Source organism: Capra hircus, assembly GCF_001704415.2.
Source record: "Capra hircus breed San Clemente chromosome X unlocalized genomic scaffold, ASM170441v1, whole genome shotgun sequence".
Lineage (NCBI taxonomy): Eukaryota > Metazoa > Chordata > Mammalia > Artiodactyla > Bovidae > Capra > Capra hircus.
The window spans coordinates 37,225,155-37,252,555 of NW_017189516.1; the positions used below are offsets into that span (position 1 = coordinate 37,225,155).

The following is a 27,401-nucleotide window of genomic DNA, read 5'->3' on the forward strand; positions in this document are numbered from 1 at the left end:
GGAAGGAATTCAGCTGATTTAGAATATCTGAATCCCTTTCTATAAAAAAAAAGAAACACTGAATTCTAGCTACTGGTGCAACTGAATCCTGTATAGCTTCAGAGGTAGGATGGTGATAGATTGGGGGAAAAAAACCAATAGTTTGGTGAAATTGTGACTGTAGTAATTAATATTTATGAATATTCACATTCATCCAAAAGATGTTTTATGTAGATAACATGTGCTGCAATTTTTGACATTTGCTTGGAGCAATAGAAATACTGCTTGATCTATTTTTACCTTTATTTCTTGTGATCATAGTGTGTATTTGAGGCCAGTTATACACATTCACATATCTAATATAGCAGTAAATAGACATGGACCTTTTTATTTACATAGACAGCCTTTTAAAATTCAGTGCCTTTCTCACAGCGTGGTTTTATTTAATGCACTAAAAAATAAACTGAATTCTAAATTTTGCTCATTAAAGATAAACTTGACTAGTTTTTAGTGAGAAGCAAGAAAACCTTCTAGAGTTTCAGAAACATATGGTGTAAAGTATAATATCCACCATACAAAGAACACTTGAAAAACAATTTTGAAATGAAAGGGAGATTGTAGAATTTCAAAGCTAAGCTACTAAGATTTTTTTTTTTTTTGAGAAAGGCAGAATTTATACACAAAGTTTTCTGTAGTTCTTTCCTAAAAAATATTTGCAAAAAATTATCTTTACCATCCATTGGCTAATAATTAAATTATATTAGGGAGCAGAGACCATGTATTATATAGCTTTGTACTTCTGAAGCATTAGTCACTTTGTCCTGTCTGACTCTTTGCGACCCTATGGACTGTGGCCCACCAGGCTCCTCTGTCCATGGAATTCTCCAGGCAAGAATACTGGAGTGGGTTGCCATTTCTTTCTCCAGGGGAACCTACCAACCTAGGGATCAAACCCTGATCTCCTGCCTTATATGTAGATACTTTACCATCTAAGCCACCAGGGAAGCCCTTTGTACCTCAAAGCCTGATGCATTTAAGTGTCCAATAAGTATCTTCTGAAAACAAGCACGCAAAACAATGATGCAGAAGATAATACGAGAGTGTGTTTCTGTGTCATTTTTTACGACCCTTGTTACTCTAAGTATGGCCTTCAAGCCAACAGCTTCAGCATCACCTGGGAGCTTGTTGGAAATGCAGGGCCTCAGGCTCCCCCTGTGACCTACTGAATCTGAGTTTTAAAAAGATCCCCAGGTGATGCATATGCGCATTAAAAATTAAGAAGTACTGTGTTATACTATGGATAGAAGCAGGCCAAGGAACATTAGCTAGCTTTTCCCTCCTCCTTAACTCCTTTTAAAAATACTTTAAAAATAGTTGTTCTGGTTAATCATCTTCCTGTAACTTGTGGAGGAATTTGACTGAGTGACCTGATCAACCTCTTTATGCTTTTGGACTTGAAATTTGACTTTTGGCTTTTTAACTTATAATCTGAAACCTGATCAGAATATACATATTTAACTTAAAACAGATCCTTTCATGCTAGCTGAGCTAGGATAAATTTATGGCAAGAGAAATGCCTGGCACATTGCTGCTAAGTTGTCCTGGCCTCCTGCCAGGATTTATGTTTTAACACTTCTGGGATTAATGATACACTTCGCATAAAGGATTATTTTTGCATTTTGGTTCCCTGGGATGAGCACAGTGGGTAAATTGTAATGCCAAGTAGCAAAAGAAGCTTTTGAAGGAGCTGCCACTTATTGTATGTGTTATTATGAATTATTATTGACTTTAAATGCTGGGTTTCTTTCATTCCCTAGATGTGGCAAAAGATATAATGTCAGATCAACTTTATGTGAAGGACTTTTAAATTTATCTCTAACATCTGAGAAGGAAAGCGACATCTGACTTTAACAGATGTACCATAATGTAAATAAATAATTGTAATATACTTAAGGAATATTACAAATCATTGTGCATATGGTACATAGTTGTTTTATTTTATTTTGATTGTAGAAATACATGGCTCATTTCAACACAGAGACATTATTTTGCTCTTTACATGCTTAATCACCAGCAAAAATTTGATTAGGAGGTACGAGCTTTCTTTACTGGAAGCCAGGGCATTAAGCTCTTTGGTGTAATTGTTTAATTACCAGTGCACCATTTTAATTGACATGACTGTTGTAACTTTCCATGGTAAGGAAGATGCAGTGTTTTATTTTTGTTTCTTATCTAATGAAAACCACTCTCTCAGATGGGCTGGTTTGGCAATTTGACTTCAGAAAAAGTATTGCGGAATGAAGTTTTTATGTGAACAAGAAAAAGAAATTAACTTTAGTGTGCATCTCATTGGTCTGCCAAATTGGAAGTACATTTTAAGCCTGATTATCATGTTCTAATTAGTCTCTGGAGGACATTCATGGACAATCGAGTGCTCATTAATCCATCTTCTTCCTGTAACATTGATTTGTTCATCCCCTTTTAGAGACTCAGACATAGAAACCCAAAATTGATATGTGGTGTTAATGTGCTTACAGATGTTGCCACCACTTATCCAGATAAGAAGTCCATCTTAATGTACGTCACATCTCTCTTCCAAGTTTTGCCTCAACAAGTGAGCCTCGAAGCCATCCAGGAGGTGGAAATGTTGCCAAGGCCATCAAAAGTTACGAGAGAAGAACATTTTCAACTGCATCATCAAATGCACTACTCTCAACAGGTAAAAGATGGAAAAGATAGCTAATAGTCATGATATTTCCTGTTTGATATGGAATTTTAGTTATAATACACACATATCTATATTATCTGTGGATAGATACACATATATGCATATATGTAGCATTGTGTGTGTATGTGCATATATATATTCACACATGCATATATGTGCAAAAGTATATATACAGCTTAGCTTAGAGTGTGTGTGTGTGTGTGTGTGTGTGTCTTTGGAGAGAGAAAATGAGAGAGGACTCTGTGAACCTAAATTTTACCTGATATCATGAACTATAATGTTGTTTTCAAGACACATTTTTGAAATGCTCTGCTATTGGTAAGCACCATTTTATATGAATTTAGTACACAGAATAGATTGTATTTCCATTGTGTAAAATGACATAAGATAAAAGATAGAATCATATACATATTAAACTTTTCATCAGCTAGAGCACAAAGCAGGGAACTAGACCAAGAGCAAAGGCAAGTACTCTGTTTAATAATAATGTCTTACTTTTAGTGGCAACTTGCTGATGTATTAACAAATTTTGAATGCTCAAAGTAACATTTTTGGTAAGATGAAATTAGTTTAAAATAATTTAAGTAAAATTTAAATGAGAATACATATGGTAAAGATGTCTATGATATTATTGTATAGAATCCAGTGGGATTTTTCTATTACATGTCTTGTTCTTCTTCCCAAGAAGAATATTTAGGGTGTTTTTTTTTTTTAATTATTTGACACAACGATGAAAAAGCCTTTAGCGAAATTTCTGCTGAAGGCGTGGAAAGCTCTCAGGCCTCATTTTCTCACTCTACTGAGCTAATTCTATATTTAGCTTATGAAAGCTCCAGTCCTTTCCAGGGTATTGACATGATGAATTCTGGTTTTGTTTACTTTGGGTTCGGAGAAAATTGCTTTGGGATGCTTGTTTTCGCCAGATGGCAGGGACGCATCCTGTATGCGTGCTGAAGGTGTGTCAGTATGGAATCTTTATGATGAAACCCCATCCTCCTCTCTTCCCTGACTACCTGCTTTCTGACATGACACTGAACACACCGCAGTGCTTGGCGTGTACCAGTTTCGAATATCGCTTACATATGTTTAGGATTGCATTTTTCAGCTCACTGTTTCCGTTTGTTTTTCTAGTGCGTTGGAAAGCAGTTCCTTTCAGGGTTACTTATGTTGTCTCCTCCTCCTCCTCTCTGTCTTCCTTCCCCAAACCCCTCTGCAGATCACTGTCAGTCTAGCACAGGGCTATGAGCGAACTCCTTCCTCTCCTCAGCCTCGCTTCAAGAGCTATGCCTACACACAGGCTGCTTATGTCTCCACCTCTGACCCCACACGGAGCCCATTTCCTTCACAGGTCTGTCAACATTTACTCTCTGTTCTCCAAACCAAAGAACTTCTTCATCCAAGATAACCTAACATGGTTTTTGTGTGTCTGTTTGAATTTTGCAGTGCTTTTTTTTTTCTTCTTTCCCCCTTCTTCATCCAGAGTCATTTCATGGTTCTCAGTTGTATTAGATACTTGACACGATGCTGTTTTACTGAGAACTCTCTAGGTTTAACCATATGTTCATTCTTCATGACTGACGATTCTCAAAATAGTGATTTGTACTCTCATTATATAATTACCTGTAAGATTAGCATTTATGAAGGTTACAATGGTTATACCAAATCATGAAGCTCATTAAAGAGAGCTCATTTAATAGAATGAGAAAATGCATATAATTTGCTAGTCACATTACTTGGGTGGATTTTTCTAGATATCTGATTCCTAAGGGAAATGTATTCTCTATATAGACACCCTTATTATATATTCACTCTCTATATATATGTATTTGTATTCTATTTAAGAAAAATATAACTGGAAGCTTCTTGATATATTTTAATTTGGCTAATTTAAACTTGATAGCAGGCTCTGTAATATTTATACAAGAAAGTCACACTCAAAACAGGTCAGATTCTATGCACCATTCAATATTTTCCATGTAACAAATCTTCTCAGTGGAGTTTTCCTTCATTATTGCAATGTTGTAGAAAACCGAAAAATATAAGAAGCTATAGCCTCTACATGTTAGAGCATGGAAATGAAGTGTGCTAGAATTGCTGGATTTGATAAAACGTCCTTTTAAGAGAAAATAGCATATATTTTGCTTAGAAGAACAATTTGAAAAGTTCTTGCAGAAATGACTTTTGTAAATACAGCACTGTGAATGGGGATTTAGAAATTATTGTCTTGATCTCATTGAAGACTCATCAGTTTTGTTAAGATAGTGGTTGTATTTAATTTGTGATTTATTTGGAGCAGTTAATTGATGCGTGAGGTTGAAAGTTTTTTGAGACCGAAAGATTTCCCCAAGGGAACATATTTCAGGGCATCCCAATGCCCTTTATCCTTGGCTGGTTTTCTTGCCAAGTTGAACAAAGGAGATGAGTGAGAGTGTTTATGTGACTCAGCCTCATCTTTAATTAGATTCCCATCCACATTTTCACAAAGGTCAATTGTATATTCTTGAACAAAATAACTTCATCAGTTTCTTCATAATCAGTAAATGAAAAGAATTCTGCCACACATTACTGTATACACATATGCTATGTGTATACATCATATGAACTAGCAAAATCCTTATAATGACTCTCAGAGTGGCCTATTTTTTATCTCCATTTGTAGTACATCCACCCTTCCTTTCTTCTCTTCTCACACCCTCCTGACTCTCCCTGACTCTTTAGGCTTTTTTTTTTTAACCACCATACTCCAAAAGAAAATTCCAGGCCTTAAAAAACAGATGTCGTTCCTCCTAAACTAAAGAAGTGTAAGGCAAGACAAACAGGGAAGTATTTTCCCCCTTATTTTCAGTTTATTGGGCTGCCTTTTCCAGAAGATTGTCTCCAGTGCCTACTCTGGCAGCACATTTTTACCTCATTACCATCTCATTAAGGCATTGCTCACGTATGACTCCTTAATGAAGTAATTATAAATGGACTTAATTTTGCTAGATGGTATTTGTTCACTCTCCCTTTGTCTAAATATTACAAAGTATGTACTATATCATAAAATATTCAACAGTTCACTTATCTGTTTTAATTTAACAGATGCCACTGAAATAAACCTATTGTTATCCTTTAGAAAAGAAGAAACATGAATCAGTTGAGCAGTGATATATTCTGCCTATTTTTAAAGGAACCACAGTAGAAAATGGTGCTACATGTAGTTAGATTTGAGAAGTTTGTGTATTATTTACTGAGAATATTTTTCTGAAGAGTTTCTCAGAGGGGCCGAGCCTGTACTGCCTCCTACAGGTTGTATCTGATCCACTTCAAATGACAGGCCAGATTGGATTCCATCAGAGGGCTTCATTCAAATGTTTACCTGGTGGTCTATAAGGAAGGATTAAGTTTTCCATAACGGAAGGGAGAGCCATGTGGTGACTGTTCTCTATAGGAAACATAAAATTCCTAAATTATCTTGAGTTTCCAATATCTTAGAAACATTAATTATCCCCTTCTGTCCCAACTTAGAAAATTTGATTTATAGTCATTGCAGTTTGTGAGTGTATTTAGGTGAAGCAGTCTGACCTGTCTCAGGATTTCTGCCTATAAACCAGTTTTTCTCATAATTTACCAAGAAGAAATAGGACCTGATGTGAACCCCAACTTTTCCTTCATTGTATCACTTAACTACCACCCATTCTTGAGTGGAGGACATTGTTTTTACAGTTACACTGAATTTCTATTTTTATGACTTTGATCATACCTCTCATTCTACTCCTAATCTAATATCCAAAATCCCCAATATCTGTTTTTGCTTTCCATTCCTCTCTTTTTCCAGGCACCTCACACTAGCCAAAATGCCTGTAGGTGTACACCTCCTCTCTCCAGACACACCACTCCATTTTGTCTTGTGAATGTACTATTTTATGACCCTTTCACTGATCATTTTTTGTAGTCTATGCTTTATATATTCATTTGTTTATTCAACAAATAATTATACTTCATCACCAAATCCAGTGTCTTTTTATCACCTCTCAGGTTTTGTACTGTCATTGTAATACTTTTCTTAAAGCCTCTAGACTTAAGCAGCTGCTTCTTCATCTCTAACTGTCCTGTGTCTCTTTCCTTATGTGGCTTTACTCCTCTTTCAACTCCCTTAGCATAAGTGTCTGGTGTGAGATCCTTTGACCTTTTTTGTATACATTGTCTCTTGTCAGTATGATTTAGTCTCTTGACTTGTTCTCTGCCCCTATGATCATTGTATCTATGTCTTCACTACTTCCAATCTCCCTTGATTTACAGCCTCATTTCCAACTCTTTGATATGTATCTATATCTTGGTGTCCGCTGATTTCTCAAACCTGTGATAACCTGAAATGGACCTTGTTTCATTGCTGACAAACCTGCTTATTGTCCTTTTGGTTATGTAAATGAAGATGTTATTCAGCAGTTCTTGAGACTTAAATATGTGACATACTTTTTTGTCTGTAGTGATCTGATATTCAGTAAGGAGACATGTGTTGTCAATTCTTTCTTCATGTATTTCTTCACTAAGTTATGTCCCCTCGGTATTCCCCTCGGTATAAGTGCCCTCTGATTCAGGCTCTCACTGCATGCCTTCTAGATTACAGAAATAGCTTTGCAATCAATATCACTCTTTTTAGCTTAGTCCCCTCTAAATCAGATTAGATTTTCTTATTAACAGCTTTAATAATGCGATTCACAAAACTTTCTTCACTTCTTTTGGCCTCTCTGACAATTCCATTCTCCCAAATTTCATCAATAAATTCCATGATCTATTAACAATTTATATTTTCATGCTTCTTTCACACTAATCTATTTTATGTTTTCTTTACTCCAACCAAATGAAATCACTTTTCTCCTGCATGGTGTGAAGCAATTTTGTGTCTTAGCTTTTATGGTTCTCTCAGCCTGCTGCTGCAGCTGCTGCTGCTGCTGCTACGTCGCTTCAGTCGTGTCCGACTCTGTGCGACCCCATAGACAAAAACCCACCAGGCTCTCCCGTCCCTGGGATTCTCCAGGCAAGAACACTGGAGTGGGTTGCCATTTCCTTCTCCAATGCATGAAAGTGAAAAGGGAAAGTGAAATCACTCAGTCTTGTCCGACTCTTAGCGACCCCATGGACTGCAGCCTACCAGGCTCCTCTGCCCATGGGATTTTCCAGGCAAGAGTACTGGAGTGGGGTGCCATCACCTTCTCCATCTCTCAGCCTAGAATGACTTATATCTTCTTTTCAAATTGGTCAGTTTAATCCAAATTTCAAGACCTAACCAATAAGTGGCAGGGCCTGGATTCAAGTTCAAATTTATCTAATACCAAGTTCATGTTAATTACACTGCCACTGAATTTCCTCTATTATTATTCTCACACATTGAATAGTATTCATTTATGTCATAATTTTACACTTATGCATTGATCACCTATGTAGCAGGTATTATTATAGGACCAAATGACACATAATTAAACAAATATACAAAATAATTCCTGCCTTGATGGAGGGCATGTGCTCATGGGAGAGTCATAATGTGAACAAGATAAACTGTATAAGTACAATAAAATTTCAAATAAAATGAAAGTAATATGTAATAAGTAAAATAAAGTAGGAAGTACAATAGTAAATACTAAAAGTAAAAATATAAAAGAGGACAATGGAATATGCAGTACATGGTGGGAAAATGTTAGAATTTCAGTGTGTAGTCAGAGGATTCACTAAGAAAATAAATATTGAGTAGAGACTGGAAAGACGTATGGGTGCCTTTGGGAAGATAAACGCATAAGGAAGAAACACAAATAATACAAAATCCCTGAGTCGTGGGAATATTTGGAGTATTCAAGGAAAGGCATGGATTAGGGGCACATTGCTGGAGACATAGTAATGGACCAGATCACATAGGGCCTTATAAGTAATAGTAAAGATTTTTATTACCATTGAGGTAGAAAGCTATTTGGAGAAAGCAATGGCACCCCACTCCAGTACTCTTGGAAAATCCCATGGATGAAGGAGCCTGGTAGGCTGCAGTCCATGGGGTAGCTAAGAGTCAGGCACAACTGAGTGACTTCACTTTCACTTTTCACTTTCATGCATTGGAGAAGGAAATGGCAACCCACTCCAGTGTTCTTGCCTGAAGAATCCCATGGACGGGGGAGCCTGGTGGGCTGCCATCTATGGGGTTGCACAGAGTCAGACACGACTGAAGCGACTTAGCAGCAGCAGCAGGAAGCTATTGGAGGGGTGACATAAACTCATGATATTTCAATTTGGCTGCTTTGTGGAGAGGAGGCTTAAAAGAAGAAGGATGGAAGCAAGGAGACTAGTTAGAATGCTATAGCAAGAATCCAGGCAAGATACTATTTTTTCTTTCTTTCCCCCCAATATTTTTTTTTGGTCAAATACAAATAACATAAAAGTGACCATGTTAACCATTTTTAAGTGCGTAATTCAGTGGTTTTGAATACATTCATAAAATTATCTAACCATCACCACCATCCATCTCCAGAATTCTTTTCATCTTGCAAAATGGAAGATCTGTATCCATTAAAAAAATAACAATAACTCCTGTGATTTTTTCCCTGCAGCCCCTGGTGAACCACTCTTCAACTCTCTGTTTCTATGAGTTTGATTACTACTACTTTTTCAAAAAAAAATCAATGTATAATGAGATAATATGATCATATAGTATTTATTTTTCTGTATCTAGCTTATTTACTTAGCATGATGTCCTCTAGGTTTATCGGTGTTGTCCTATATTTTAATTGGATTCTTTTTTTTTTTTTTTTGCTATTGAGTTGTATGAGTTCTGTATATATTTTGGATATTAACCCCTTATCAAATATATGTTTTTCAAATAGCTTTGACCTTAACTGTTCCATAAAAAAATTGAGAATTATTTGCTCTAATTTTCTGAAAATGCAATTGGAATTTTGACAGAGATTGAGATTATTTTGGGTCTCTCTCTTCTGTTCCATCTCTGTGTCTTTTTTTTATGCCAGTACTATTTTGATTATTATAGTTTTGTAATATAAACTGAAATCAGAGAACTTGATGTCTCCAGCTTTAGTCTTCTTTCTCAAGATTGCTTTGGCTATTTGGGGACTTCTGTGGTTCCATACACATTTTAGAATTGTTTGTTCTATTTTCATGAAAAATGTGATAGGAATTTGGATAGGGATTGCATTGACTCTTTTGACTGCTTTGAGTATATGGATACTTTAACAGAAATAAACCCATACATGTATGGTCAATTAATTTATAACAAAGGATATGAGAATATGCAGGGTGGAAAGGATAGTCTCTTCAGTAAGTGGTACTGGAAAATGAGATACATGCAAAAGAATGAAGAAGACTATCTTACACTAAACACAAAAATCAGCTCAAAATGGATAAAAGACTTGAATATAACACCTGAAACCATAAACTTGCCAGAATACAACAAAGCTGGTAAGCTTCTTGATGTGGGTATTACTAATGATGTTTTGGATCTGACACCAAAGCCAAAGGCAACAAAAGCAAAAATAAAGAAGTGGAGCTACACCAAACCGAAGCTTCTATACAACAAAGGAAACCAACAACAAAATGAAAAGGTAGCCTACAGAATGGGAGAAAATATTTAGCTGTGGACTTGTCATGTATGTCCTTTATTGTGTTGAGATAAGTTCCTTCTGTCCCCAGCTTATGGTATGTTTTTATCATGAATGGGTATTGAATTTTTTCAGAATTTTTTCAAATTGAGATTGAATTTTTTCAGATTCTTTTTCTAATTTTTTTCAATTCAACGGGTATTGAATTCTTTCAGAATCTTTTTCAGATTGAATTTTTTCAGAGTCAATTGTATTAAGATAGATTGGTCATATGATTTTTATCCTTAATTTTATTAATGCAGTGTATCACATTGAATGTGTTAATACTGAGATGCTTATGAGACTTGTATATAAACCTGGAGTTCTAAGATAGTTGAGGATAAGTCATTCGGAAGTCATCAACAACATAGATAGCATGTAAATCCAATGAACTGGCTGAGATCACCTAAGGGAAAAAAAGTCACCTAGATGAGATCACCTTAGAGAGGAGGTGGAATCAGCAAATGGGATAAAAAGGATTGCTAGAAAGAAGACATGAAAGAGGGGAGCGTGTGGTATTGTAGAAGCCAGGAGAAGAAAATGTTTCAGGGAGAGAATAGTGTTTAATATGATTAATTATTACTGATTAATCAGTTCAAGTAACATTAGTATTAAAAATTAACCTATGAAATGTCAGTGAAATAAGGTCCCTGGGAAATCTTGACATATAGCAGTTATCACATGGCTTTTCTAATAATACCTCTTCACTCTCCAAACTATCCCACTTTGGCCAATATGTTATACACTCACTCTGGTTGATATTTGCTTTAATGAGAGCAATTTCACTATTGTGTCATTTTTTTGGAAGTGTTGCTGATTGGAGTGGGTTCAAGGGAGAATGAAAGTTAGGGCCTAGTAGCTGAACTGTAACACTTGCAAAACCTATACTGAATCATTTATGTTCATGTGGATAAAAATCTATATCTCTTAGATGAAGCCACTTTTTAAATTAAATTTCTATATTAACTGGAGGCTAATTAAGTTACAGTATTGTGGGTTTTGCCATACATCAACATGAATCAGCCATAGATGTACATGTGTCCCCCCATCCTGAACACCCCTGCCACCTCGCTCCCCAACCCCTCTGAGTTGTCCCAGAGCACCAGCTTTGAGTGGCCTGCTTCATGCATTGACCTTGCACTGGTCATCTATTTTACATATGATAATATACACGTTTCAATGCTATTCTCTCAAATTGTCCCACCCTTGCCTTCTCCCACATAGTTCAAAAGTCTGTTCTTTACATATGTGTCTCTTTTGCTGTCTTGCATAGGGTCATAATTACTGTCTTCCTAAATTCCATATATATGTGTTAATATACTGTATTGGTGTTTCTTTTTCTTATACAGTTAATATACTGTATTGGTGTATTAAAACAGAAAAACCAGTTTCATCCACCTCATTAGAACCTACTCAAATGTGTTCTTTTTTACAGCTGAGTAATATTCCATTGTGTATATGTTCCACAGCTTTTTTATCCATTCATCTGCTGATGGACATCTGGGTTGCATCCATGTCCTGGCTATTGTAAACAGTTCTGCAGTGAACATTGGGGTACATGTGTCTCTTTCAATTCTGGTTTTCCTGGTGTGTGTGCACAGCACTGGGATTGCTGGGTCGTATGGCAGTTCTGTTTCCAGTTTTTTAAGGAACCTCCACACTGTTCTCCATAATGGCTGTACTAGTTTGATTCCCACCAACAGTGTAAGAGGGTTCCCTTTTCTCCACACCCTCTCCAGCATTTATTGTTTGTAGACTTTTTGATGTCAGCCATTCTGACTGGCAGGAGATGGTACCTCATTGGGGTTTTGATTTGCATTTCTCTGATAATGAGTGATGTTGAGCATCTTTTCATGTATTTGTTAGCCATCTGTATGTCTTCTTTGGAAAAATGCCTGTTTAGTTCTTTGGACTATTTTTTAATTGGGTCGTTTATTATTCTGGTATTGAGTTGCATGAGCTACTTGTATATTTTGGAGATTAATTCTTTGTCAGTTGTTTTGCTTGCTATTATTTTCTCCCATTCTAAAGGTTGCCTTTTCACCTTGCTTATAGTTTCCTTCATTGTGCAAAAGATTTTAAGTTTAATTAGGTCCCATTTGTTTATTTTTGCTTTTATTTCCATTACTCTGGGAAGTGGGTCATAGAGGATCCTGCTGTGATTTACGTCAGAGAGTTTCCTGCCTATGTTTTCCTCTAAGAGTTTTATGGTTTCTAGTCTTACATTTAGATCTTTGATCCATTTTGAGCTTATTTTTGTGTGTAGTGTTAGAAAGTGTTCTAGTTTTATTCTTTTACAAGTGGTTGACCAGTTTTCCCAGCACCACATGTTATGGAGATTGTCTTTTCTCCATTGTATATTTTTGCCTCCTTTGTCAAAGATAAGGTATCCATAGGTGTGTGGATTTATCTCTGGGCTTTCTATTTTGTTCCATTGATCTATATTTCTGTCTTTGTGCCAGTACCATACTGTCTTGATGACTGTAGCTTTATAGTAGAGCCTGAAGTCAGGTAGGTTGATTCCTCCAGTTCCATTCTTCTTTCTCAAGATTGCTTTGGCTATTTGAGGTTTTTTGTGTTTCCATACAAATTGTGAAGTTATTTGTTCTAGTTCTCTGAAAAATACCATTGGTAGCTTGATAGGGATTACATTCAATTTATAGATTATATATTCATTTTCACTATAATGATTTCACCAATCATTTCACCAATCCACGAACATGGTATATTTCTCCACCTATTTGTGTCATCTTTGGTTTCTTTCATCAGTGTTTTATAGTTTTCTAAATATAGGTCTTTCGTTTCTTTAGGTAAATTTATTCCTAAGTATTTTATTCTTTTCTTTGTAATGGTGAATGAGATGCTTTCCTTAATTTCTCTCTCTGTTTTCTCATTGTTAGTGTACCGGAATGCAACAGATTTCTGTGTATTAATTTTATATCCTACAACTTTGCTATATTCACTTATTAGTTCTAGTAATTTTCTGGTGGTGTCTTTAGAGTTTTCTATGTAGAGGATCATATCATCTGTAAACAGAGTTTTACTTCTTTTCCAATCCGGGTGAAGCCACTCTTGACTGATTATGAATCTATATATTAGTTTCCTCTTGTGATTGTCATGAATAATAACAAATTTAGTGGTTTAAAACAGTGCAAATTTATTTAATTTATTGTATTATGGGGCTTCCCTGGTCGCTCAGTTAGTACAGAATCTGCCTGCCATCCAGGAGACACAGGTTTGATCCCTGTGTCAGGAAGATATCCTGGAGAAGAGAATGGCAACCACTTACAATATTCTTGCCTGGAGAATCCCATGGTCAGAGGAGCCTGGTGGGCTACAGTCCATGAGGTCACAAAGAGTTAGACATGTCTGAGTGACTAAGCATGCAGACACACACACATTATCTTATGGTGTAGAAGTTCATCCTGGGTCTCACTGGGCTAAAAAAGCTGTCAGTGGGACTGCCTTCCTTCTGCAGGCTCTAAGGGACATACCATTTCCTTGTCTTTTCCAGAAAACTGCTAGACCATTCAGATATGACCTAAATCAAATCCCTTATGATTATACAGAGGAAGTGAGAAATAGGTTTAAGGGTCTAGATCTGATAGATAGAGTGCCTGATGAACTATGGAATGAGGTTCGTGACATTGTTCAGTAGACAGGGATCAAGACCATCCCCATGGAAAAGAAATGCAAAAAAGCAAAATGGCTGTCTGGGGAGGCCTTACAAATAGCTACGAAAAGAAGAGAGATGAAAAGCAAAGGAGAAAAGGAAAGATATAAGCATCTGAATGCAGAGTTCCAAAGAATAGCAAGAAGAGATAAGAAAGCCTTCTTCATCGATCAATGCAAAGAAATAGAGGAAAACAACAGAATGGGAAAGACTAGAGATATCTTCAAGAAAATTAGAGATACCAAGGGAACATTTCATGCAAAGATGGGCTCGATAAAGGACAGAAATGGTATGGACCTAACAGAAGCAGAAGATATTAAGAAGAGGTGGCAAGAATACATAGAAGAACTGTACAAAAAAGATCTTCACGACCCAGATAATCATGATGATGTGATCACTAATCTAGAGCCAGACATCTTGAAATGTGAAGTCAAGTGGGCCTTAGAAAGCATCACTACGAACAAAACTAGTGGAGGTGATGGAATTCCAGTTGAGCTATTTCAAATCCTGAAAGATGATGCTGTGAAAGTGCTGCACTCAATATGCCACCAAATTGGGAAAACTCAGCAGTGGCCACAGGACTGGAAAAGTTCAGTTTTCCTTCCAATTCCAAAGAAAGGCAATGCAAAAGAATGCTCAAACTACCACACAATTGCACTCATCTCACATGCTAGTAAAGTAATGCTCAAAATTCTCCAAGCCAGACTTCAGCAATACGTGAACTGTGAACTTCCTGATGTTCAAGCTGGTTTTAGAAAAGGCAGAGGAACCAGAGATCAAATTGCCAACATCTGCTGGATCATTGAAAAAGCAAGAGAGTTCCAGAAAAACATCTATTTTTGTTTATTGACTATGCCAAAGCCTTTGACTGTGTGGATCACAATAAACTGTGGAAAATTCTGAAAGAGATGGGAATACCAGACCACCTGACCTGCCTCTTGAGAAATCTGTATGCAGGTCAGGAAGCAACAGTTAGAACTGGACATGGAACAACAGACTGGTTCCAAATAGGAAAAGGAGTACGTCAAGGCTGTATATTGTCACCCTGCTTATTTAACTTATATGTAGAGTACATCATGAGAAACGCTGAACTGGAAGAAACACAAGCTGGAATCAAGATTGCCGGGAGAAATATCAATATCAGTAACCTCAGATATGCACCTTTATGGCAGAAAGTGAAGAGGAGCTAAAAAGCCTCTTGATGAAAGTGAAAGAGGAGAGCGAAAAAGTGGGCTTAAAGCTCAACATTCAGAAAATGAAGATCATGGCATCTGGTCCCATCACTTCGTGGGAAACAGATGGGGAAACAGTAGAAACAGTGTCAGACTTTATTTTGGGGGGCTCCAAAATCACTGCAGATGGTGACTGCAGCCATGAAATTAACAGACTCTTACTCCTTGGAAGAAAAGTTATGACCAACCTAGATAGCATATTCAAAAGCAGAGACATTACTTTGCCGACTAAGGTTTGTCTAGTCAAGGCTATGGTTTTTCCTGTGGTCATGTATGGATGTGATAGTTGGACTGTGAAGAAGGCTGAGCACCGAAGAATTGATGCATTTGAACTGTGATGTTGGAGAAGACTCTTGAGGGTCCCTTGGACTGCAGGGAGATCCAACCAGTCCATTCTGAAGGAGATGAACCCTGGGATTTCTTTGGAAGGAATGATTCTAAAGCTGAAGCTCCAGTACTTTGGCCACCTCATGGGAAGAGTTGACTCATTGGAAAAGACTCTGATGCTGGGAGAGATTGAGGGCAGGAGGAGAAGGGGATGACCCAGGATGAGATGCCTGGATGGCATCACGGAGTCGATGGACGTGAGTCTGAGTGAACTCCGGGAGATGGTGATGGACAGGGAGGCCTGGCGTGCTGCGATTCATGGGGTTGCAAAGAGTCGGACACGACTGAGCGACTGAACCGAACTGAACTGAAAGGCTTCTCACCTTCCCTGGTCCATGGCCCCTTCCATCTTCAAAGATAACAAGGGCAAGTTGAGTCTTTACTCTTATCACATCATTTTGACCTACTCTTCTGCCTCTCTCTCCTACTTTATAGGACTCCTGAATGCATGGGGCCCACCTGGATTATATAGGGACCTATCTTAAGGCTAGCTGATCAGCAAACAATTTCATCTGCAACTTTAATTCTTCATTGCCATGTAATGTAACACATCCACATGTTCTAGTGATTAGGACATGGACATTGTTGAGGGAGTGTTTCTTTGGCTGCTGCTGTCTAATACCTCGGGATACAAACCTTAGAAGGGCATCCATTACCCACAAGCTAACAATAGGATTCATATTGCATGGCTCTTCCAAGGTACCCTGAGGTCTCAAATGGTTCCCTTCTTCCTTTGTTGACTGCACATGAGCCTCATCCTTCTGGAAGCATTGTTGAAACTACCATTATGCTGGAAACAACATGGCAGGAAAAAAAAAAAGAAAGAAGGACATACCTATGTTTCTGCCTATAAAGGCAGATCTTTGTGTTCCTTGCATAACTTAGGGCTCAGATGCCCATGTTGATTTAATAAACACTTTGAGTTCCCCCAAACAATGTCTTCTGCTCTCTAATAAGCTCACAAAGTAAAGGAATCAGGCTTTGAAAAGTCACCCATGGCAGGCATGCATGCATGCTAAGTCACTTCAGTTGTGTCCAACTCTTTGTGACCTCATGGACTGTAGCCCACCAGGCTCCTCTTTCCATAGGATTCTCCAGGCAAGAAAACTGCCATCCCTCCTCCTGGGGAACTTCCCAACCCAGGAATTGAACCCATATCTCTTATGTCTCCTGCATTAGCAGGTGGGTTCTTTACCACTACCACGACCTGGAAAGCTCATATTTTACCTATATTCTTATAATTTTATATTAATAAAAAAGAATTACATCGCTATCAATCTTGCCAGAGCAAAAAAGCACCTCTCTTCTGTATCTAATATTTGCAGTTTTGGAAACCCTTTTGAATACACATCTATTTGACCATTACAATAAACCTTTGCAATGATCTTACTGGACTCATTTTAATATAGGAGAAATTTTAATGGAATGAAGGGTTTGTGTAAGCAGTGAGTAACTGGCAGAACTGGGACTCAAAGCAGATATCATCACTTCCAGTAGAGTCTTGAGGTTTTGCACTTTGAAACCCCCAGCCAGATCAGCCAGGGATCTTTTCCTTTTTCATCATCATTATTGTCAGTCTTCTAATATTTATAAATGCAGAAAGCATTTGGGAAGAAAAAGAAATCTTTCTCTTCCTCCTCTTTGCCTGATGAACAATAGCTGTCCACCTCCTGGCAGTCTGCCTGTCACCAATAGGACAGGTAAATAATTATTTGTCCACTTGTGAAATAAGCAGTTGAACATTTAAAATAGAGATATTAACTGGAGAACATATAGAAACACTACAGAGAATCAGCCTCCATATTATAAAAATATGTAAAATGTTGCAAAAGTAGTAATTATACATGAACAATAAAATTGGCTCTTCTAATAACAAAGGGGAAAATAGAAAAAAACATACTTGTGGGTCTCTTCAAAATAATTAAAGTTAAAATTAAGAAAAGAGTTACCTTTACATAGTTTTGATCTATCTTTATAAAGTATATGGTTAGGTGGAGAAAAAGTAGAAAATACTTTAGAACTAAAAATGACATTTCAGTTCAGTTGCTCAGTCATGACCGACTCTTTGCGACCCCATGAATCGCAGCACGCCAGGCCTCCCTGTCCATCACCATCTCCCAGAGTTCACTCAGACTCACGTCCATCGAGTCAGTGATGCCATCCAGCCATCTCATCCTCTGTCATCACCTTCTCCTCCTGCCTCCAATCCCTCCCAGCATCAGAGTCTTTTCCAATGAGTCAACTCTTCGCATGAGGTGGCCAAAGTACTGGAGTTTCAGCTTTAGCATCATTCCTTCCAAAGAAATCCAAGGGCTGATCTCCTTCAGAATGGACTCGTTGGATCTCCTTGCAGTCCAAGGGACTCTCGAGAGCCTTCTCCAACACCACAGTTCAAAAATGACATTTAGATGGCCACAAGCTAGAAGAAATAAGAAGTGACCAACACGCAAAGCGTGTTCATGCCCTCAATGTTTGTGTCTGTTTAGACACAATTCATGCTTCTCAGGGTGGTGGTCCTTCCCTTGAAATGGGTTCAGTTCTACAATTTTCATCTACCTATTGACTAGTAGTTTCCATGCATGGATGTCTTACCATAATCTCAAGTTCAGTGTATTTAAGCCTGACCTCATCTTGGCTCATGGAGCCAGTGGTCTCTGGATATTTATTCTCATCAGGTCTTGAGCCTATCTAGCCATATATGACTCCTCCCTGAACTTCTTCATGCCTACTTGGTTCTTAATTTCTACCCAGTTCTGAAGATTCCCCTGGAGAAGGAAATGGCAACCCACTCCAGTACTCTTGCCTGGAAAATTCCATGGACTGAGGAACCTGGTAGGCTACAATCCATGGGGTCGCAAAAAGTTGGACACTGAGTGACTTCACTTTCACTTTCACTTTCTGTGGATTATTCCTAGTATCTTTTCCTTCCTGTCTGTTAAGTGTGAATTTCAACTTTATCTAATCTGCCAAGTCTTGTCAATCTTATCTGTAACTGTCTTCTTTCACACACTCCCCCTTGCTTCCAGATCTTCTTAGGGTGTATCTTTAAATTATACAGTTCAGTCATTTTATTTCCTCCTCCTCCTTCTTATCCATTGCTCTTTCTCTGTTTCATAGGTGATGTCCACTAATAAAAGATGTACAACTTGAGAGTTGTGTGTTCAGTTTTAATCAGGGCAAAATGAGGACTGCAGCCCGGGAGGCAGCATCTCAGATAGCTCTGAGAGACTGCTCCAAAATGGCAGTGGGCGAAAGTCAATATATAAGGTTTTGGTGAAGGGGGAGTTCAGTACCATGAAGCACTCAATTTACAAAAGGTTTTTTGTTAGTCATGAGGATTTGATATCACCATGAAGGGGTTTAGTGTTTCATTAGAGATATGAGGAGATGCAAGGATTGAGATAATAAAATCTGTTCCTAAAAACATCCAACCATCTAAATACCTGTCCTACCAGATTCCCTGGAGCAGAGTGCCTTCCTCCACCCTGATCTCCCTCAGGGGTGGTTGAAGGTCACCAGCTATAGCAGCATGGGGTTCAGTCTCCATAGAGGTAGATGGCAAACGCCTTTGTTGTTCAGTTGGCATTGTTCTTGGTAAGTGGCAATTTGTAGTTGATAGTGAATAGGTATCAATCTTCTTACCTCTCACATCTACACAAACATTCTCTATAATAATGACTGGCCTTACACTAAATGGCATATTTCAGAACTTGAAAGATAAGTTGAAGGAAGTAGTCTCAGCAAAAGTTCTATATATCAATGTTATTTAACTTGTTTTTGCTATAGAATATGCCTGAACATGATTTAAAAATAAAAAGGATAAAATTAATTAAAATTAACTGTTCACATCCTTGCCATCCCTTATACATGTGTGTTTATGTCTATGTGAAATTTCAAGTATTTGCAATTTTCTTACTGTGAGAGAGATGGAACATCTTTACATGTGCTTAAGAAACTCCAGTACTTTGGCCACCTCATGCAAAGGGTTGACTCATTGGAAAACACTCTGATGCTGGGAGGGATTGGGGGCAGGAGGAGAAGGGGACGACCCAGGATGAGATGGCTGGATGGTATCACTGACTCGATGGACGTGAGTCTGAGTGAACTCCGGGAGTTGGTGATGGACAGGGAGGCCTGGCGTGCTACGATTCATGGGGTCGCAAAGAGTCGGACACGACTGAGTGACTGAACTGAACTGAACTGAAGAACAAGTAGGATTTATTTATTTCGGAGATTTTCATGTTTCTCAATTTTGTCAGTTGGAGTAGTATTTTTTCTTACCAGTTTGTGGGAATTATTTATATAATAAATGCAGTAACCATTTTTTTGGTGACATAGAATTCAAATAATTTTCAGGTTGCTCTTTGTCTTTTAAACTTGTGATTTTTTCTCCATTTCAAATGTTATTATTTTATGTTGTTTGAAATTCTTTAATCTTGTATTTGATGACTTTTTGTCAGCAGGGGGAGGTCATATTTATAGATGACTGCTATTGAACGGGCACTTCAGAAAGATTCTCCCATGGTTTCTTCTAGTTCTCTTTTTTAAACTTTGATCCTACTAAAACTGGTGCAAATTGGATAAAGAACAATTCTAATATTTTTTCCCCTAAAAGCTACCCAGTTGTTGAAACCATTAATTGATTATTCCTTGTTTTTCATAATCTAAATGTATGCCTCCTCTAAGAATAAGCATTTTCAAGAAACTGCCCAGAATATTTTTCTTGTATTTGATTGGATTATCTTGGATTATCTCACATCCTGATGCCTAAACCAGTTCCCTGGTGGCTCAGACAGTAAAGCGTCTGCCTACAATGCAGGAGACCTGGGTTCAATCCCTGGGTTGGGGAGATATCCTGGAGAAGGAAATGGCAGCCCACTCCAGTACTCTTGCCTGGAAAAGCCCATGGACAGAGGAGCCTGGTAGGCTACAGTCCATGGGGTCACAAAGAGTTGGACACGACTGAGCGACTTCACTTCACCATGACTGACTGAAACCAATCAAAAGTCAGCCATCCTAGAATCATATTGTCCGATGGAATAGGATGATTCCTGAACCAAAGCAGGTTCACTTAGGAAGTAGAGAAGTAGTTCAGATAACAATATGCATTTGATACTCCAAAAGCAGGGACGTAGTCAAGATGGAACCACATCTACCCACAGGAGCATCACTTCTTGAGAAGGAAAGTATTGAATGCTAGTTGAGTACAGAGGAGAGAGCCCAAAGTCTGGCATCAAAGAGGCTTAGTGTTATGTTCCAGCTCTGCTGCTTCCTAGCTGTGTGGTCTTCACAGAGTTTCTTGCCCTTTCTGGGCCGCAGTTCCCCGTACCTGTCATGATACCATAGTTATCTCTAACTCATAGAGCTGTTAGGAGGATTAAGTAAATTGAAGTGTATAAAGAACCTTCCAGAGTATAAGCACCATGTAGGTTCTCAAAACTGGTGCCAGTATCATGATTACTCCCTTAAACACATCAGGTGTTAAATAAAATTTTGTGGTTTGATCTGAGGACCCTATTAGATTTTTATCAGTTCTTCTATGGGAGGATAGAATCTAGGTTCCAAATTGATTCATAAATAAACTTCTGAATCAAAACCGGTGTAGAGTTTGGCAATTTCCTGAAGTAATATACAGAATTCTAAGGTAAAGGATGTACTTTCTAGTTCCAAGGTGGCTGAGAAATAGTCTTGGAACCATGAAAAGTAGAATATAGTATTGCTTCCTTCTAAAGCAGAAAAAGCACTTGTAGATGATTTTAGACCCAGTGTTCCTGTCGGGAGGAGGTAGGGGCAGGGATCCTTCGTTCTGTCTCTGTCACTGGCCCCTCCCAACACAACATGTCCCTCAGACTGAATGCAGATGGTGCAGAAGAATTGGCAAACAGAGGGTGCAAAGCCAGCCAGTGGGGAGCTCTCCTTAGATTAAAAGCACTGTTGATCTGCTTCGTAGAAGCTTTTATACTTTCTGACGTGACTGAGCAAGTGACCTAGAAAGAGAATTGTCAGGTTTGAGCTCGGCTCTAAAGATTGGTGCACTGAAAATTTCCAAGCAGAATTTTGAAACCAGAGGGAACTTCAGAAAGAATGTAGATAATAATATGACTGAACAGATACAGTCTTACCCTTCCATTTTTTTAATCTATGAAATAGAAAAAGGGAAAAATAAACCCACCTGCAAAATAGGAAAAGGGACAAAGAAACCCACCTGGCTAAGTTATACCATATGAACTGTTTTTTAGTTTTTCAGTTTCTGGTACACAAAATTCTTATATTTAGAGTCAGATTTTTGATCAGACATCCTAAAATCAAATATACAGATTATTTTATTTTAAAAAATTTTATTATAAGAGTATAACTGCTTTATAATACTGTGTTAGTTTCTCCTGTACAGCAAAGTGTATCAGCTATATGTATAGATTTTATTAATCTGCTCAGTGATTATGTAATTGAGCTGAGACTATATACTAGAATTCTTCTAGTTCCTGAAAGACTTTCTGAGAACAACATGGAAATGCTTTCATGAAGCTTAATTTAAAAATGGGAAAGGAGACCAAAATATTTTTTTAAGTCAAATGAAAATGACACTGTGAAATGAAGAAATAAAAGCTGAATTTTTTTTAATGGAACTCTTAGGGTTAAAGGAGTATTCTCTAGATGAAAGTATCAGTTGAACCTTCTCTTCAGCTGAGAAGTGGAAGGCAAGAAGAAGTCAATCTCCTTAAAACTCCAACTCTACTATTTTAATATCTCTCTGTGGGACTTGATATATCATTTTCTATCTATGACTTGATTTTCTTGACTCTAAAATAGGGGTGATTTCTGCTTCATATGGTGGCTAAAATACTTAGTACACTATATGTACAAAAGCAGCCTTCACTCACTCTTTTACACAATAGGCACTTCATAATTGTTTAAGGATGAAGAAATGTTTCTAACAATGGAGGTCAACTTCCCAACTTGCCTTCAATATTTATAAATTATGATTTAAACTTAAAAATAATCTAAATCCAAAAATGTACAATAAAATTCCATTTTATTTGTTTTTTTTTTTTTACTTTTGGCAAAGATCATTGGACTTTCTGGGGAAGATGATAGTTTAACCATGAGCTGGAAATGGACTTTTCCCATCTCTCTTTTGATACCAGAGATAGTTCCAGGTGTAACTGTAGATGATTATAAAAAAAAAAAAAACTGGAGTAAAACAAGATTCTGCAAAACAAGGGTGTCTGAAAGTTCCCATTTATTTCATATTCATTACGTTTTGTGTGCCTAGTGACTTTACAAAGTTTGAAATAATTATTGGATGGAACCAAGCTAATCTGTTTATATAATAATTTTTTTACAAAGGCAGATGGCTTATCTGGAATCATTAATAGAATTTTTTTTCACATCTCTGCATAAAGACTGGAGTAGTATGGCTCCTTTGGTTATTTTCTGCCTCTTAAAGAATATTAAGAGAAGGGATAGGCTACCCTCTCCAGTATTCCTGGGCTTCCCTTGTGGCTCAGCTGGTAAAGAATCCACCTGCAATGCAGGAGACCTGGGTTCGATCCCTGGGTTAGGAAGATCCTCTGGAGAAGGAAAAGGCCCACTCCAGTATTCTGGCCTGGAGAATTCCATGGACTGTATAGTCCATGGGGTCTCAAGGAGTCAGACACGACTGAGTGACTTTCAAGTGAGTCTTCCCTGTGACTCAGTCTGTAAAGAGTCTGCCTGCAATGCAGCAGACCCACGTTCAATCCCTGCGTCAGGAAGATCCCCTGAAGATGGAAATGGCAACCTACTCCAGTATTCTTGCCTGGAGAATTCCATGGACAGAGAAGCCTGGTGGGCTATAATCCATTGGGTCACAAAGGGTCGGACATGACTGAGTGACTAACACACACAAAGAATGTTAATGCCAAACATTTTTTTCAAAACTCTTTTTGCAAATGAAATAAAGCTTTGAGGACGCATGATGTCATAAGTATATGTGTAAAATTCTGATTCATCTTCTTACTTGCTCTGTGCTACACATGTTCTTCTCCTCACTCACCTGTGAAGTATAGTCATGCATATCTTGCTCTGTAGTTATCTATGCCATGTAGCAAATCACCTCAGAGTTGTAAGAGCATATAAAAATAGCAGTCATTTTTTGTCATTATCTCTCATTCTTCTGGGAGTTAACTGGATTTGGGAATTCTCAATCACTGCAGATGGTGACTGCAGCCATGAAATTAAAAGACGCTTACTCCTTGGAAGGAAAGTTATGACCAACCTAGATAGCAATGTTAAAAAGCAGAGACATTACTTTGTCAACAAAGGTCCGTCTAGTCAAGGCTATGGTTTTTCCAGTGGTCATTTATAGATGTGAGAGTTGGACTATAAAGAAAGCTTAGCACCAAAGAATTGATGCTTTTGAACTGTGGTGTTGGAGAAGACTGTTGAGAGTCCCTTGGACTGCAAGGAGATCCAACGAGTCCATCCTAAAGGAGATCAGTCCTGGGTGTTCATTGGAAGGACTGATGTTGAAGCTGAAATTCCAATACTTTGGCCACCTCATGTGAAGAGCTGACTCATTGGAAAAGTCCCTAATGCTGGGAAAGATTGAGGGCAGGAGGAGAAGGGGACCACAGAGGATGAGATGGTTGGATGGCATCACTGACTCAATGGACATGGGTTTGGGTGGACTCCGGGAGTTGGTGATGGACAGCGAGGCCTGGCATGCTGCGGTTTATGGGGTCGCAAAGAGTCGAACACGACTGAGCAACTGAACTGAACTGAACTGATGCAGTTGCAACAAGACAGTAACAGAGGCTGGAGTCATCTCAAAGGCTTCTTAATTCACATGTCTGGTGGCTCTGTTGGAACTCTAGCCATGGCAGTTGGTTGGACATACCTATGGCCCTTCTTCCCATGTAATTTGTGTTCTCTCAAAAAATGCTGGCTAGGTTCCAAGAGCAAGTGATCCAAAGAGTACCAAGCAGAAGCTGTATTGCCTTTTGTAGCTTATTCTTGGAAGTCACATGGTGTAATTTGTTCCATGGTCACAGATCTACCCATATTCAAGGGGAGGGAACACAGACCCAACTCTTGATGGGGATGTGTGATTTTTACATTGTAAGAGGAATTTGGTCAAATGAGAAATCTTGTTGTACTCATGTTGAAAAATGCAGTCTGCCACAATTTACAGGATTCTTATGAGAGATGGTGCTCAACTGAGAAAAAGAGCTAGCATGCTGCCTAATAGGTGTTCAGCAATGGGTATTTTACTTATTGGTGACTGTACTCAGTTTAAGTAAGTTTGTACAGATCTTCAAATTATATTTGAAGTTATTCAGATTCCTGATTAAGAAGTTTGAGAGTGTTTTTGTCTATGGTTATCATAGAGTTTAAGTTCTGCCCTGGAGATCAATCAGTTGCTTTCCATCCTAAGTGAATGAAATTTCAAATTCGCCTGGGAAGAATTTATGTTATGTAATTTGTAAGGTATTATAGATGAAAAAAGCTGAAGTCCTGAAGGTATTATAGGTGAAAAAACTGTTAAATTGTTCAGACTAGCACATGGTATCTTGAAATATGCCGAATGTGATTTCTGTTCTAGGGTTTTAAATACTTTAAGCAAGTTCATCTCACTTTACCATTTTCTCTAGAACAGTCTCTAGTTCTACCTTCATTAAACAATATGATTTCCTGTTTTTCATTGATTGTATATAACAATCTATTCTTCATGTAATATTTTAAGAAATATTCCTTAAATGTTTTAACCCTACCTTTTAATGAAACCACACTCAAAATGTAATGTCAAAATTAAAATAAATAATAACCTTGGTTGTAACCTTGTTTTTTATGCACATATTTCTTAAAATAGATACCCATATGTAATTATGATTCCTACCATAAAATCCACCAGAACATATCATTACATATTAGTTTGTGGTCTTTACCTATAAATAATATCAGCACCAAAATTAAATGATGCTAAGTTAATCAACATAAATGAACTGAACTTGCAAGGCAACCTAAGTAAATGTGTGGTAAACAGTGATACATTCAGTGTCATGGGGTCCACAGCTACTGGAAAATGTTTTATTTTAAACTGGAACTTGCTTAATCTTGCATATGTAAAGTAAAAGATAAATTCTTTTGAAGGAATATCTTATTTGATAGTAATGTAGAATAACTTTGAAAGTGGCATGAAGTTAGTAAGTACATAAAGTATTTTGAGTCATGGAAAACTTGCGATAAGAATGCAGACATTTTTTAAAACTATGGAAATATGATAAATTAAACTCTTGGAGAAAGAAATCATCTTTGAAATGATTGATAATGAATTGACAGTATTGTTATGTGATTTTATTTCCAGATCAGCCACCTGCTGTTGAGTTACAGAAAGTCATGTGGCTCTTTTATGTATATCAAATCCAGATTTGAAAGATTAGCATTTTAACTATTTGTGTTAGTTCAATTATTCATGGTATAATGTTGCCTATGATGGTACATTTAAAAATAGGAACACTTCACAATAAAATTTACTTACAGTGAACATTTATGAATGTGTTTATTAGGTTTCTCTGGGATCTCTGGTTCATTTAAAATCTTAGTACATTTTATCTTCATTATAACATGTCCCAAGGAAACTTTTGGCTGAAAGATTAGCATTATAAAAAGAGGGCTTTAATTAGAAAATTCTATACTGTGGGTCAGATTGCTAAATCCAGTGGCAATTATCTGCTTCCTGAGATATGTAGTTCCCTTTCTGAAACATTAAAATTTACTTTATAATACCTCAAAAAGTCATTTCAAGAGGAATTTTGGATCATTAATGGAATTAGAAATAAGATGTGCCCATGGATTTCTCTACTTCTATTTCATCATTTAATTTTCATGTGAACCAGGCAATTAAAGGCTTTTTAACTACTTGGTCCTCAAATAGTTCAGTAACAAGTATGCTGGAAGCACTGTAGTATTACCATGAATTTACTAATTGCTCATTGCCCAGTTGATCCTAGAAGCTAGAATGAATGTGAAAGAAAATATTTATTAAGCTTTTTAAATTTTTACTATTTCTGTTGCTTCACATTCTATGATTATAGTAGTTATTTATTGAAGGAGTGAAGGTATTTAGTAAGGCCGTTCTTGTTGTATCATGTATTGGTTAGAATTTATACATGAAAAATCATAGAGAATATAGAAAGTCAGTGAGTTAGGAAGTTATTTATAACACTTGTACATCATTTTAATAGCTTTCACATATAGATAAAAGTAGTAAATCAATAAGAAAAAGCAAAACATATCAGTAGGAAAATTCATAAAGATCATGATCCAAGAAATGACAAAAGAAAAAAAAATAAACATATTAGTATATGAAAAGACAGTCTACCTAACTAACAATGAAAGACATGGTTTTTAAAAATGTGGATATTTTTACCTACCAGATAGGCAGGTGAGAAAGGTGATAATGTCCATAATTTTCCACAGTGTAAGGGAACAGGAAATCTCATGAGTTATGAAGGATTTATAACAGAATAAACTGATGTTGTCTTTCTGGAGTATAACTTTTTAATAAATAATGTTTTAAATATGTAAAATATGAGTCTTGTTTACCTCTAGAAATTTATCTAAGGGCGAAAATCTGATGAATGCAGTGATGCATGTAAGAAATACAGATGACTTAATGAAGGGTTTAGGAGCACAGCCCTTCCCATGTTAAAAAATAAATGTATAATTTATGGTTGGACCTTTGTATCCATAGTTCTTACATATCTGCCTTTTCACATCCGTGGATTCAACCAACCATGGATCAT

The 27,401-nt window shown here is 37.3% G+C and overlaps 1 protein-coding gene across 1 annotated transcript in view; it reads left to right on the top strand.

Annotated features, from left to right (window-relative positions):
• The window catches only part of DMD (dystrophin), a gene marked incomplete in the record, with an annotated part of 2,117,027 nt that overhangs the window by 552,249 nt on the left and 1,537,377 nt on the right, over nt 1–27,401 (top strand). Inside the window, 2 exon segments of the mRNA XM_018043695.1 lie at nt 2,517–2,698; nt 3,924–4,055. Coding sequence (XP_017899184.1) covers nt 2,517–2,698; nt 3,924–4,055 — 314 coding nt within the window.